The 16,013-nt window shown below is 38.2% G+C and overlaps 1 protein-coding gene across 4 annotated transcripts in view; it reads left to right on the top strand.

Annotated features, from left to right (window-relative positions):
* Positions 1-16,013, top strand: part of PKIA (cAMP-dependent protein kinase inhibitor alpha) — a 45,309-nt gene that overhangs the window by 19,167 nt on the left and 10,129 nt on the right. The window contains exon 2 of one of the 4 annotated variants that reach the window (XM_074898804.1): positions 10,285-10,397. The exons of the other annotated variants lie outside the window; for them this stretch is intronic. Within the exon in view, the coding sequence (XP_074754905.1) occupies positions 10,380-10,397 (18 nt within the window). The 5' untranslated portion in view covers positions 10,285-10,379. The remainder of the gene's footprint in view (positions 1-10,284; positions 10,398-16,013) is intronic. 4 annotated transcript variants of the gene reach the window in all.

The raw sequence follows: 16,013 nt of genomic DNA, 5'->3' as shown, positions 1-16,013 counted from the left end.
ATGGGGGTTTTGTTTGTTTGTTTGTTTTTTAATAAACAAACCTCCTTCTTTCTGCGTATATTCCCAAGGTGAACATAGTGTCTGCCTTTTCTGTGCTACTGTTTTTGTCATGAGGATGGCATAGCTCTTCATTTTAATCCTGTCTTCAAATTATACCATATTTCATTTATCAGATTTGGAGAATCTGCACACCTTTACACACTCTCTGCAGTCCAGTCGTATGTTTTTTAAATTAAAAAAAAATAAAAATCTGTATTTATTTTTCTGTGGGGATAATTTTATTAACTTTGTTTTTACTTTGTTGAATCCATTAGCTTTGGTAGTCCCTTAAATAGTACAGTGAGGTATGCCAAACAGGAAAATAATTTACTTTAAAATAGCTTTAATGGACCTCAGAATCATTGTGTTATGTTATGTGATGTATGAGGAGTTTTAGGCAAGTAGCCAAAGTCCCTTTGACTTTACAGATAAGTTTACCTCGTTTGGCATACAAATCAAATGGCTGAAAGATTTGTAGTGATTCCCAAAAAACTTCCTGGCACATGTAGATCACTGCTGCCTGGATACAAATGTGTTATTTCAGTAATGACATCATGCAAAATAGCTCTGTGGAAAGGAGGGGACACATGTCAAGACATGTGGATTCAGCAGTGCTTCACACAAGTGAAATGCCCAGAGTCTGTGAGTCTTCATCCAAAGGTCAGCTCTGGGGAAATAGTTTTCTATTTCAATTAGCCTTCCAGATTCTTGATTTTTTTTTTTTTCCTTTCAGTGTTTTGCATGTTTAAACTTTTTTTTAAAGTTTGTTTATTAATTAATACTAGAAGTAAATATTTTAAATTTTCATTGATTTTGTCATTTGAGTGTTAACATTTAAAGAATTCCTGTAGGGGGTTGAGCAAGAAGAGTGGCAAAATAGAAAAGGTGGAAAATATTGCTTGATTCTGAAAGTCATACTTGAAGATATTCCTGACAAAGAGTTAACAAGCAGATTGCTTAGAGAGTAGAGAAGCATTTTGGAAAGAAAGATTTGAAACAGAAAAACACAGGCTGAGCAAGGTATAGTTAAGATCTCTCTCATCTGAATGTTTTTTCACTCAAACTGTGCTGAAAAGCTTTTCTGAAATGAAGATACATCTTGTCATTCCATTTTTAGTGCAGCTCTGATTTCATTGGAGTCTGTGATGAAAACAAATATGGAATATTATCTTCTATGCAAATAGTACTATTTGAAAATACTGGTGCTGTTTCTATTGGATCATGAGGAGGCTGTAGGTATAAGTTATGTAGTAGCAATGGAAAATTTTGTTCAAGGGAAGGGTAGAAAAGACTGGTTTTCATGTTTGAGATGGCAAATTTCATTCAGACATTGCACTAAAAGTTAAAATTTTCTTACCTAAAGGTTACCTATGAAGCACATGTTCAGTGAAGCTTTTAATCCTGCGTAAATAGTCATGTTAGAAAGTGTGGGCATTAATTGCTTAGTAGTAGAAAGAAAAATGTCTTTGGCTTCTCCCCCCACCACTTTCTTACCTTAGTTTATTTATTTTTTACAGTATGTGTGAATTTCTGACTCTGCTGAAATCAGCATGATTTTTTCATCAACTTTAGGGCTTGGTGTCCTATATTACATTAAGACAAATTTTTAGTAGTGATAAGGGGCTTGGGTTTGCTAGTTTATTTCACTACTTATCCCATGATATTTTTTTAAAAGGTTGGTTCTTAATTTCTGAAGCATGAGGTCCTTTGTCGTATCTTATGTTAGTCATCTGAAACAGAAAATACGAGTCAACATACTGCATTCAGTTACTCAGACTTGGCATGTTACTTGCATATGGGCAAGTCTCTTCTTTTTACCCATTGTTCTTGTGCAGTATTTACTTTTTAAACAAGTTAATCAATTCCTGGAGTAAACCCACAAACAAATATGTCACCTCTTGCAATGTGCTTGCATCCTTGGCACTTCTTGCTCTTCTGACAGGCACTAATTCAACTGAATACTGTGGTGTGATCTTGACAAACTTGTAATTTTGTTTCTATGGTGAATGATTTCTTGAAAGTAGCCTATAGGCTTGAAAAGCTGGTGTATACTTTACCTCTGCTGGTATATACTCCTCCTCTACCTTTCTTGCTACAGAAACCTAAAAATGTCAAAGCTAATCTTACGTTACGCAGTATAACAGAGAAAAGATTCCTTGTCTGAACAAGGGCTTCAGTCTTGGGGGGAAAAAGCTTTGCTTCTGGTGTCTGGTAAGTCAGCTATGGCTACAGTGATCATGGTCTTGGAAAACACTGAGATTTTCTTGGTCTGTGATGGTAAAGGCTGTCAAGTAGATAATAGTGTCTTATTATCTACCTCTTGTGTTATTAATATACTTGCCATCTAGCCTTTGCTTGTGAAGAGAGTGCCTCGTATCAGCTGTGAGATATCAGGAACATGTATTATAACAAGATCATCACATGCCTGTGATTTCCCAGTGTTAAGTCAAAGAAAGTGACAGAAGGGCAGCCTGAGCAATTAGTGAAGTTTAAGGAAGACATTGGAAAGCACAGTAAATGCTTCTCATGGCCATTTGTATCCACTTAGTATCTCATGATGAATATAAATTTTATTGGTGAGTATATCAGGGGTTGGTGCCCAGGTGTTGGCAGTGAGATGGCTGCAGGGCGGTCTCTGTGAGGAGGGGCCAGGGCTATGCTATGCTGGACACAGCTGGTCCCACAGACCTACTGCAGGCACAGCTGAGCCCTGCAGCCAGGACGGTGGCACCTCTGGGAGAACATACTTAAGAAAAAAAAAAAGCACCGCAGAGGTAGAAGAGGAGGAAATAAAAAGTGAGAAACAGCAGAGGGAACACAAAGATTGAAGAAGAAAAAGGAGGAGGAGGTGCTTCAGGCACCGGAGCAGAGGTTCCCCTGCAGCCTGTGGAGGAGACCACAGTGGAGCAGGTATTTGCCTGCCAGTATGTGCTACACTGGAGCTGCCTGCTATTTCCTAAAAGAACTGATGCCTGGTGAGAGCCCACACTGGAGCCCGTGGGAAGGACCAGTGGTGGAGCAGGGGAAAAGTGCAGGGAGGAAGGAGCAGCAGAGAAAAACTGTAATGGATTGACCTGACTGCAGTTGTACTGACACCCATTCCCTATCCCTCTGGACTGCTGGGTGGTGGGGAGGAGGTAGAGCAGCCAGGAACTGAAGGAGTGAAGCAGAGCCTGGGAAAAAGAGGGGGGTGGAGGGAAGGTGTTGTTTTAACTTGTCCTTGTTTCTCACTATCCAAACCTAATTTAATTGGCAGTAAATTAATTTTCCCCAAGTTGAGTCTGTTTTGCCAGTGCTGGTAATTGGTAACAGATCTCCCTGTCTTCATTTTGACCCTCTGGCTCTTTCATCTCATTTTCTCCCCCTGTCCTGTTGAGGGGGAGGGAGAGCAGCTGAGTGGGCATCTGGCAGTCAGCCAGGGTCAATCCACCACAGGTAGTTCTTTAAAGATAATTATTTTAGGTACCAAAAGATAATTTTTTTAAAATAGATAAGCATTTGGAATATGAGGCAGTTCTTGTACATCTTACAGAAAATCTACTAACCTCACAGGCTTAGTAAGTATGTCTAGATAACATAAAATCTAGATACATAAAATCTAGGTTATATTTAATGGTACCCTTCTCAGCAGGTATACCTATGTATATTTACATGGATAGATGAGGTCAAAGTTCCCTGACCCTGAACACTCAAACTGTTGTGTAGGAAACCTTCCTGGTATCTACTAATTTTCTCTGGCGTTATGTTCCTTTCCATGTTCATGTAGGCCCAAAGGTGGACAGTTTTATTTGGGATGGGGTAGAGGTTTACATCTATTTGTCATCATCCCAGGATCTTTGCCAGGAGGAATAACAGTTTTGAAAGAGTTTTCTTTCTCTTAAAGATGTTGATTGTTTCTTCCTGATCAGTCTTAGAACCCACTTGGGTTTATTTTTATGTGCTTTCTTACTGTGGTCTACTTATATGTCTTTTCTCTTCATTGGTTCTCAGTTACTTAATTCTTTTATTCTCTTTTTTTCTAAAGTTTAGCTTTTACTTGAATGAGGCACTTCTGTAGTAGCTAGGAGAAGTGTGTGTATTTTTCTGTTGCTTTAGATACGGAGGATCAACTTCTCTACAGTTATCTTCTTCTTTGAGGTTATACTTGCAGCTTGCCTTTTATGGAAAAAATGGTATCCAAAAAGTCTCATCTGTGAGTGATTCTTATTATTGAGAGGTTTTTTCCTTTGCCAGGATTTCGGAATTGGAAGTCTTAGGAAATATTCTACCCATATATTCATTCTTACTGCAAGCAGACAGCTGGCACTTCCTTTCATTATACACCAGCAGGTAGAAAAAAGGAAGGATTCTGTGTTTTGCATGGCCTCTGAAGGGTCAGGTAAACTATTCAAGTAAAGTATGGAAGTACATGTGTAGTCTGACAACATTAATTCCACTCAGGAACTTTGTACAGTAGCGTTTCTGTAAGTTCTGTTTATGCTCATACCTGTTTATGCTTGTATCCAGAAAACATGGCTTGCACTTTATTGTATTTTGTTGGTTTCATGCATGTTGGAAAAACTATATGTTCAGATTCTTAGGCTTTTCTAACGTTTCTTATTGCTGAGCAACTGCTGTAAAAGGGAGAGTTGCGAGCTAGAATTAAGAGCTTGAGCTGCAAAAAATTTGTGCTAGTTTGCTTGGATAACTTTTCTTGACATGATTATAAAATGTCAACTGTATGCTTTTTTTAATAGGCCATCTCCTAAAGTGATTGAGCAATTTGTTATGGTTGACTGAATTCAATGAACTCTGTGAGAGTGGAGGAAATTCTACTTTGTTTATATGCTTCCACCAACCCCTTTTGTAAGTTGCCCACCCTGTTGTCTTCCTCCATTTGGCCCTTTTTTCTTTTAGATGAAGGATTGGGACATTAGAGGGATAGGAATTAAGTATTTGAGCTTTAGTTTGGCTTGAAACTGGCGACAAAAGCAGTATTTGACCCTCAGATTCAAAGCTGTAACTAGCACTGATTTTTATCTATGGTTTGCAGAGCCTGTATCTTACTCAGTTACTGTTGGGTATCATATTCCTCAGGGTACCTTGGTTTGCATCTAGACATGCATATTAAATATGAGTGTCATGGACAGATTGTGTAATGCATCACAATTTCTAATTAAATATTAGTATGTGCAAGCCATTTTTTAGGATCCATCTGATACCAGCACGTGGAAACTTGTCAGCATTGTTAAGGACAACTCTCTAAAGTGCAGATTTTTTCAATCCCAAGTGTTCAAAATGATACCAGGTCACAAAAGACTATTCAGGAGGAAGGGTTGTTCTTTGTTTTACTTTTTCCCCTCTTCACTTAATTAGATTATTTTTTTAAGCATGGACATGCAAAAGAGGTCAGTAAAGTTCCTGTCTTCAAACTTACCATGGCAAATGTGAGGGCTTTCTTTTTGTCTTTTTATGTTAGAAATTATTTGACCTGTCTTAAATACCCATAAATACTGAAAATTGTAAAATGCAAACTGAACATACTAAAGGATTTTCCTATTATGAAAGACTCCCTTATTAATCCTTTTCACTCCTCCAGCTGATTGTGCATCATTTTCAGGTTTCAGACTGTTTGCTTACCATAAAGGAGCTCCTTCCAAATGTTGCTGCTCTTCAGGTCTTGATCTCTTTGCTTTCAAAACAGTGTTGATAACAATTTGAGTCTGAGCTGTATTTTTTCTGTGATTTTAAAGAATAGAGACTTGAAATGCATCTAGGAGAGTCACACTCACTAAGCCTTGCTGAATCATATTCTTGGGTATCCTGACTACTATGCATGTATGTGGCTACACATATGGATATGGAAAATCACCCCTTTACACCACCTCGTGCATTTGTTTTTGAGAAGCCCATTCCTATGTCTACCACAATCTGCTCTGTTTAAAAAAAAAAAGTCATCTTTAGGACTTAGGATCTTGCAAACAATATGAAATTGATGCTCTCTTCCCCTTCTTCCTTTAAAACACTGCAGGTGGACTTGTCTCTTCAAGGGACTTAACTTAAACCTTGTTCCTATTTTCTCTGTGTCTGGGAAACATCCTTCCTCTACTTCAATTCTGGACTGATACACAGCTTTCCATAGACACAGCTGCTGCTGAGCATCCTAAGATGGGCAAGAAAAAGAAAAGAATGTGAGGAAAAATATTTCCTTTCATTAAAATGTCTTCTTTAGTATTTGTACAGGACAGTTTCTCGGGGGCTGCTTGAAGGTACGTCAAAAAGCGAATGCAACCCCAGTTTATCGCATCTGTAATGTGATTTTTAAAATGTGGAGCCTTGTCTTAAAGAGTTCTGAAATCAAGTTATTTTGTAATGAATTGCAATATGGAATATTTGCATATATGTTCCTTCTGTTGAGCTGATTAAATTTATAATAGACTTTGTATAAAGAGGGTTTATTTTTTCCTGACTGGTGACGTATTGTAGATTAGAGACCTTTTTTCCCCCCTCGAATGAAACAGAGTAAGATGAAGAACAATTAAGAATTATTTTTTTTTTTCCTTTTAAGTATATGGTGCTCATACATGGAGAACATCTGACAAACATATAGCAATATTTGAGATATCTACCTCCATGTGCTAATGCAGGAGGTATGTCCTGAGTTTTGCAAGCAGTAACATTGGGTTTTGTCATCTTAGGTAGCTACCAAAACTTCCCAGGTGACCACTGTGAATAATATTGTGGTAATAATATCAGTGGTCTGTTATAAAGAAACAGTAAAGTATTCCTGCTGGAAACAAGTCTAAAAAAAGCACGTTTGAGACAATTATTTCAGGAAGCCCTAAGTAGGCTATGCAGTTGCATAGCAACAGAGCCAGGCAGTCCTTAGATTCTAAAGTAGTCAGTGTACACATGGGAACAGAATGCAAAAATGATTAAAACCTTGAAAAATATAAGGCTGAGACTAAAAGAAACTGAAGTGAAATGATATGCAATATAAAATGTGAATTTATTGTGTGAGGTATAATAAATTGAACTGCTTTTAAGCTACAAAAACTGAAATGCTGTCAGCCAAACTGTGCTTTTTTTGTAGCTTCTAGATAGTAATTAAAAGAAAGGCAGAATGTCTAGTGGCTGGGAAAACTAATTCAAATGTAAAGTAGATGTTAAATGCCTGCCATGGGAAAAAATTTGCATGGAAAAGTTAACTTATTATTGACGAGCCAAAAAGTTGACCAAATATACCATGAATGAAATACTGATTAATGTATTGTAGCACAAAGAGGTTCAAATACTTGCATTATTAAAAAGCTGCTTGTCTCATATTCACGAGTCTCTAGGCTGGCCCGGTGGTATTTATCTTTGCAAATACTGAAAAGTATGGTGTCCCTGGGTGTATTCTTGGCGAACTCCAAGCTAGCATGTGAAATGTGAGACCTTAACAGAAGCATATTGTACTATAGCAGCTTTGTCTTTGCAAGAAGTAATTGCATTTATTAAAAGCAAATGTAGGAACCAGTATTTAATATTTAGTAATGTACAGTTGTGGATGATCTTTCTATCAGAAAAGGAAAATCCCTTCCTTCCAGTACTGTTTTTGCCACTGTCCAAGAAGAAACAGTAATAAGATCAAGCTCTTCAGTTCTGGATGCTGCAATACATACTTTCATGATGAGTCATGACTGCATGATTTTAAAAGGTAGTCACATGCAGACAGTTGAGCTATTCCAGCAGAAACTGCTGAAAAGATAACATAATACAATAAATGTTGCATCTGTCTAGTACCTTACAGTGTCTTAAAGATTTGAGACGAGTGTTATATGGGGATAGTTGTTTTTTAAAAGTTGGAATGGTTTGGGTTGGAAGCGACCTTAAAGACCTTACCTCCAACCCCCCTACCATTAGCAGGGCCGCCTTCCACCAGCCCAGGTTGCTCAAAGCCCCGTCCAACCTGGCCTGGAACACTGCCAGGGAGGGGGCAGCCACAGCTTCTCTGGGAAACCTGTGCCAGTGCCTCACCACCTGCACAGGAAAGATTTTTTTTCCTTATATCTAATCTAAATCTACTCTTTAATTTTCAAGCCATCACTCCTCCTATCACTACACTACTTAATAGCATCCCTCCCCACCTCTCCTGTAAGCCCCCTTTAAAGTACTGAAGGTTTCTCTTTTCCAGGGCAAACAACCTCAAATCTCCCAGCCTGTCCTTATAAGGGAGGTGCTCCAGCCTCCTGATCATCTTTGTGGACTCATCTGGACTCACTTGAGCAGATCCATGTCCTTCTTATGTTGGGGGCCTCAGAGCTGGACACAGTACTGCAGGTGGGGCCTCAGAAGAGTGGAATAGAGGGAGGAGAACCACCTCCCTTGACCTGCTGGCCACACTTCTCTTGATGCAGACCAGGATACGGTTGGCTTTCTAGGCTGTGAGCACACATTGCTGGGTCATAGTCAGTTTTCCATCCACTAACACCCCCAGGTCCTCGACAGGACTGCTCTGAATCCATTCTCTGCACAGCCTGTATTTGTGCTTGGGATTGCCCCAACCCATGTGCAGCACCTTGCACTTGGCTCTGAACTTCAGGAGGTTTGCATGGTCCCACCTCTCAAGGCTGTCCACATCCCTCTGGATGGCCCATCCCTTCCCTCCATCATGTCAACTGCACCACACAGCTTGGTGTCACTGGCAAACTTTTGCTGAGGGTGCATTCAATCTCACTGCCCATGTAGCCAACAAAGATGTTAAACAGTGCCAGTCCCAATACCAACCCCTGAGGAACGCCACTCGTCACCACTCTCCACTTGGATATCGAACTGTTTGACCACAACTCTTTGAGTGTGACCATCCAGCCAACCTTTTCCACTGAGTGGTCTATCCATCAAATGCATGTCTCTCTGATTTAGAGACAAGGATGTCATATGGAACAGTGTCAAATGTTTTGCACAAGTCCAGGTACATGACATCAGTTGCTCTTACCTTATCCACCAACGTCGTAACCCCATTGTAGAAGGCCACTAGATCTGTCAGGCATGATTTGCCCTTAGTGAAGCCATGTTGGCTGTCACCAATCACCTCCTTATTTTCCATGTTCCCTAGCATAGTTTCCAGAAGGATCCACTCTGTGATCTTGCCAGGCACAGAAGTAAGAGTGACTGGTCTGTAGTTTCCTGGGTCTTCTTTTATTTTTCTTTTTAAAAATGGGGGTTATGTTGCCCCTTTTCCAGTCTGTGGAAACTTCAGCAGACTACTAAGGAAGAGTTTTATGTGTAGCTAAACTGTGGAGCATTTAGGTATCTTGAAAACTTGATAGCTAGACTATACTTTGTACTGAAACACTGAAGAAGCCTAGCAAATATGTCTGGAAGAAACCGTATGAAAATGCTGGTGCATCCTCCTGTCCACACAGGGTAATGTATAGCCTAAGTTTAAATACTGTCATGATACTATTATCTAGGCATTTTCTTTTTGCTGTTTAACTGCTTGCTTTCCCTTTGAAATGGTTTTGTTACCTACAAACTTCTGTTGTAGATGCTGTAAACATATCAATCAAATTGTCAGAATGCAGAAAATGACAAAATGCAGAGTTTAGTTAACTTGAAAATGGAAGCAGTATAATAGGAAGGATAACTCTATTAAGCCAAATCTCATGCAGTGAGATAAGAAGAAGGTCTTCTAAGACAACTTAATGCATTGCAATTTCAAAGGAAAATGGGTATTGTAATGATATGAGTATTGCCTGGAAACAAGGTATGCACCATAACTGTGTTAGATCTTGGTTCAGCAGCGAGCAGTAGAAATACTCTTTGTTCCAGGGATAGAAAATTAAAATATTTAAGATGGAATCCTCCAGGAGGAGGAAAGGAATCTTTGTATTCTTAATAAACAGGTTCTACAATGTTGAAAGTAGTCTTTTTGGTGACTAGTAAAAACAAAAATGCTATGCAATTAGTACAAAGTATTGTTAAGCACCTGACCAGGGTATCTTTCCATTGTAAGATGTCTGAGGCTTTCCCCCTCCCCGTAAAATGTCTCTGCAGTGAGCCAAAGCCCTCATTCAAGTCAGTGGCCCTGTGTGAAGTCCTTGAGTCCAGTTAGCCTACTGGGTACGTCTTGGTAGAGCAGCTGGAGGGATCCACCACAGTGGAGGCTATCTTTCTGATTGTACAGGCTTAACTGGTTTCTTTAACTGAACTCTGAGTTTTCTAAGGCAATTGTTGCTTCCTCCCCATCTCCTCTTTTTTTTTCTTCCTGGTCTTGTCCTCCAGAGTACCCTTTTGGATGATGCCTCCCTACCTGAAATGTGATTCTTCATGCCCATATTGTGGTTTTGTAATTCCATTGTATTCCCCCAACTCAGCACATGCATAGACAAGTCTCGGTGAGTGCTAGCTAATACCTTCTTCCTAACCATTAACTTTATTGACATTATATAACAATTAAGAGCAAAGCTCACATTAGTTCTTACCCTTGCATAACAAAACTATGTATTTTATCAGATTGGGCATATATTAATATGGAAGAAATGGTCTATATTTCTTGGCTTGTAAAACAGTATACATAGTACTCCTGGATCATGAATTGTCATGTTAGTTTCATGGTTCGCTGTTAGGAATTGCAACTACTATAATAAATTACTTAGGGATGTTTAGCTATTCAGCTCTATAGTTCAGCTGAGTATTTCAGCCCTTATAAATGAATGAAGGTTACCTTGCACCATGGAGCTATTTATTAAACACAGCTGGTTGCCATTTAACTGCAAAAGTACACAACAAAGTACTGCATATTGCCTGTGTGCCACTTCTTCTTTGATTTTTTTCTTTTTTAATGACAATGAGGCCTTTTTTGCTTTGACCTGAACAGCATTAGTACTATTATATAGTAAAGTCATATCTAGCAAGATGTATATCTGTGAGGGGAAAAAAAAAAAGATATTGAGGGGAATAAGTCTTATGCAGATAAGACATTTTATGTATGCTGAATTTAAAAATTCAATGGACCAGAGTCCTTTTAGGCCATCTGAAGTAGGATTAATGTCACCTAACTTAATGCATTTGTAATAAAGATCTCGCTTACCTTCTAGATTTTTTTTTTTTCTATTCAGTAGGAAGAGATAAGCACACTGAAGTTAGTTGCATTCATTCTAAAACAAATGCTAAATATGGATCAGATGAATCACCGCATACAGGTACCTACTTACATATGTGTACACAGCCATTTAAAATTAGTCCAGTGAATGTCATTCTTAGCCCTTCCAATAACATTAAGCTTCTGCCAAAAATTGAAAACCTGTTTGATAGAAACCCTTTATCCAAGTGACTTCCACATTATCACCTTTGTACTACTGTTTGTTTAGAAGGCTCATACTAGTCTGCAGGTAATTCACAGAACTATTTTGCTATCAGACCTTCAGTTAAAAGTTGGCTAAACCTATATTTTTTTTCAGTTGAAAGTTGTCTGTAAGGATTACAGTGGCTCTCAGCAGTTTGGCCCAAAACAGTTGTAGACTACTGATCATGACTTTGGTGCTTTGTTCTTTTTTTTCCCCATAAAGCTATACACATGGTGTTGTACGTAGCAGTGAATAGAAGAGACATGGTTATTACAAAAATAGTCACTACAAGGCTTATAACAAGTTTTCTAAAGAATAGACATAAGAGACTCAGCTATGTTTTCTAACAAGAATTGTGTTGATCAATACCTTTAAAGTATGGGGTGTGCAGGCTAGCACTTGTTGACATAAGTGTCTGAGAAATCAAACTTGCTTGTACCTGAACTATGAATCCTGAATTAAGGGCAAGGTTAGGAAGATACAGAGAAGCTTCATGAGCAAAGCCCACACAATTTCCTCCATCCCCTCCACTAAACATCCTGATGCTAAGCAGATGTCTACTCTACACTTCTACAGAAAGTATTTTCTTTTTTTGTGCACAGCACTTCCAATTTGCCAGTCTGTTGTGAACCCTCAGTACACTGGGCCTTTCCAGTAATACAGCAGTTGAGGAAGAGCTCCTCTTTCCTGTTCAGGGGTGTATTTTGTGTCTTCGTACTCTTCAATTTGTGGGTTTGTCTCTCATGCCATCTCTCTGTTCTGGAGAGAGTGCTGCTGGATCGCCATATAGAGGCCCCAGTGGACAGACTTTTCCCAAAGGCTGAAACCATTCCTTTTGTAGAAAACATTGTATTTGTTCAGTATCATGTTAACCCTGCTCCTTGGTTTGGAGCATCACACCATTCTAAACAAATAAACTGCAGTGCTACATATCTGGCATCATCCTCCCAGAGCCTTATGACATCAGCTTTCCCACAGCTCAGATGGATGTGGGAATGCTCAGCAGGGCTGCCAGATTGGCATCTCATGAGGAGCTTTTCAGCTCCCATCTTGCTTTGAGGCTCTTGCCCATCTTTACAGATGTAAGGTATTGCTATAGTAATGGATTTAGTTGTTCATAGAGAGTATCAGAGCATCCTGCAAACTGATGCCTTAACTCTTTCCTTCCTTTCAGAAGCCAAGAGGTCCATTTACCAACTGCAGATAACAAATTCACACAGCAATAGATGCCTCTTCTCAAACACATTTTCTTTGCCACACAGTATTCTCTTTAGGTTGAGAAGTGACTAGTGATGGTAGACAGTAGCTCACTCACCCTCTTCCATTCCCTACAGGTCTCTGTAGTATTGCTGCATTGATTATGTTTTTTTTTTTATTTTCTGCTGTTACTTCATTGCCCAGTTTTAGGGAATATTGGAAAATAAAACTGAATTAGTGAACTGAAGTTAATTGATAGATGAGAGACCAAATCTTTATGGTCATGGGCATAATGAAATTTGCCTGAGCAAGGACATAGTAAGAATTTAACTATTTCACTTTTAATTTTGTAGATCTCTTTAGGTTAAATATAACTTAGATAACGCAGAAGGAAAACCTATTAACTGTCTTAGTGAATCATCTTTTTGTATAGGTTATGAGCTAAAGAATATCCAACTTTATGGTGCTTTTTTAATGTAGATTTAAAACAACTACGTAATTTCTTTCTGGTTAAAAAAATAAATAGATGGTAATTTTCTTTTTTAATGAAGAATTAATGAAGAAATTAATGAATTTTTTTCATTGTTTAACCAGTTGAATTGCCCACTAATTTCCATTAAGATTTTACTCGTACTAGCAGTGCTACATCTAGTATGTTAACAGTAAAAATGGTAACTGTCAAAAGGTAAGTGACAAGTTCTACATTATTATTTCATAGAGGTTGTCACTTCAGAAACATTAGACAGACAAAACTACATAAGAGATTTTCAAAGTGCAGATTAAAATACTGTCCAACTCGCTAGGTTGCATGGACATTTTTATTTCCTTTAATTGGTTTTCAAGAGTTACTGCCATTTTCTTGCTCATCTGTGTCTGTTTAAAAGCAAGACTATTGTATAGCACAACAGATAATGTCTTGTGGAGGGAGTATACTTTTGTAAAATTGTTCCTTTGTTTCTGCTTTCAGTGTAGTAGACCACGTATGAGGTGGGAATCTAGGTGCATGTTGCTGTGGAATAGAGCTGTCTCCTCACTGGAAAGAGCCCTGTCTCTAAGCTAAGGCTAGATTTGGAACCAAAATTTATTTTAAAAGCATAATTATACACCTTCTCTAAAACAGACATGCTATTAAATGACAAGGGTTTTGGTGGGGTTTTGGTGTTGTTTTTTTTTTTTGTTCCCTTATGGAAGCTGAATATAGATAATTATATTTAAATAACGTGCTGATCGTGATACAACATTTAGCAGCCAAAGCTTGGGAGAGTTTTATTTGAAAATCCCATATTCAAAGCCATCGTTTTTAAACACATATGGAGAAAGAGGGGGAGTAAACATTGAAGGATCGTACCTCTTAGTCTTACACTGCAGGTTTGCCAAGAAAATGGCAGCTTTCCTGTGCTAGCCAGCAACATATGTGAAACCCCATAGACAAGCCATGTGTCAAGTGCCTGTAAGTATTCTGTCTTCTTTTTTAAAAATAATAATCAATACCAATTATCGAAGGGATTTTAAATGTGTTTGGGCTTTTTAGGTAGCTAGTCCTTTAAACAGGCTAAACTCAACAACTGTAGGTACTTCTGGCCCATAAACTGTATAGACACTGATTTTAAATTCATACTGGCATGCCACGTGATTTCTGTACTTTCACTTCCAAATTCTTGAGAACAATGGCACTGTGTAACACTTGGTTTCATTGAATGATTATGGAATGCAGTCAAATTCTGGTGTAATTTGTGAAGCCATCACTAACCTCTTAAGTTTTTTTTAAGAGTTCTTTCAATAAAACCAAAGTATGTAAAAGCAAAATATTTATAGAAATTTAACAGTTACCTTCAGAAACTCGGTAGATAAGATTTGTTATACATAGCATGCAAATGGAAAATTTAACACAAAACTTGAATTGTGGAAATCAAGGAGTATTCTGAGAACTTTCTGAAAACACAAATACCAATTCTTTCTGTACCTATTAAATTATATCGTTGTTGTCATCCTTTTAGTCTCCTGCATTCTCTGGATACTAATTGTACTCCTTATGATGCTTATCTGTAAAACTTCTTCATTTGCATAGGTTATAGAAGTAGGCCTTTTGCAGGTGTAGCAGTATATGTTATCCAGAATATTCATTAATAATACAGAGAAGTCTTGTTACATTGGCTAAAATCCAAGACAGCAACTATGCCTATCTACCTTCCCATCCTTCATAATTCTTTAAGTTCTTTCAACTCATTTTTCAGCACAACTTTATTTGGGAGGAAGGAGTTGGGAGGGGAAAGAGACAGAAGTCCAAGATACTCACATTTCTAGAAGTGTTATGAAACTAAGAAGCTGAGGAAAGGAATGATGCCATATGAAAATCCCCCCAGGTTGTATTGCAAATCCTAACGCATTATCAGGCAAAGTGACTCTACGTGGGGCAAAAGACAAAGCACAGCTGGGGAGACTTCACGTGGGATAGTATCTTATCAGTTACCAAGGAATCCAGTCCTGCAACAGCAGGTTTCATTAGTCCTTATGCTCACAGAACTGCTTGTTTTTTAGTTTGCTGGCTCAGTTGGCAGAAGCAGTGAGATTTGCAACCTTCTTGTTTCAGTTCAATGCCATGTAGCAGAGTGCTGTTTCTGCAACTTTAACAAAAAAAAAAAAAAAAGCCAAAACAAAACCAAAAAACTAGGAGGGCTGTGACCACAATCTTTAACACAGAAATACCTGTTAATGCAATTAGTTAGGAAATTAAAATTATTCACAATTTAAATAATTATATCAATTAATTTCACAGAATTATTATCTAATTCCACTCCTTCCACAGAGACTGAAGGAAAAAAAGGTTTTTTGGAGTGAATGGTAATTTCTTAATGACTGGTTCAGTGAATAAATACAGACTGCTGGGCACTGAGCCATTCATTGGAAGGGGAGCTCGCGGGTGATATCAGTGGAGTTCCATATTTATGCAGTAATGTCTCAAGATAATGCCAATACAAAACAGAATGGTGTTTGATATTTAAGAGAAAATGCAGACAGGAAAACTTGGAATTGTTAATAAATGTATGTTTGGTAACATTCTTTTTTGATCAGAATGTTGTTAGTAATGCCATATTGAGCTTATAGAAAATTAGCATTTAAAATAAAGTTCTCCATAAGCACATTTTCCTCTGGCTTTATAGCTTGTTTCATAGCTAAAATTAAATAAGCTTGAGATTTCCCCTGGTGCTCTCCACGTTTTGTGGAATGTTTCAGTATAGTCTTACAGAAGAATATTCCGTGGAGTGCAGTTTGTAAAGTCCAGGGAGTTGTTCACATAGTGCAACATTGCTCATTTTGCCAGCCTTAAGAGCCCTGTAGCTTGTTCCACGTTAGTCGGAGTCTTCTCTGCTTATTCTGTTCCTGATGCACTGATACACAGCTTCCAAAGTAGCAACAGAATATTCTTCTCTGTAATGTTTTTTTCTGTGCTAAAATGAAACTAGTATC

The sequence above is a fragment of the Athene noctua genome, chromosome 2, assembly GCF_965140245.1.
Source record: "Athene noctua chromosome 2, bAthNoc1.hap1.1, whole genome shotgun sequence".
Classification (NCBI taxonomy): Eukaryota; Metazoa; Chordata; class Aves; order Strigiformes; family Strigidae; genus Athene; species Athene noctua.
This window is presented reverse-complemented; position numbering and strand designations above follow the sequence as displayed.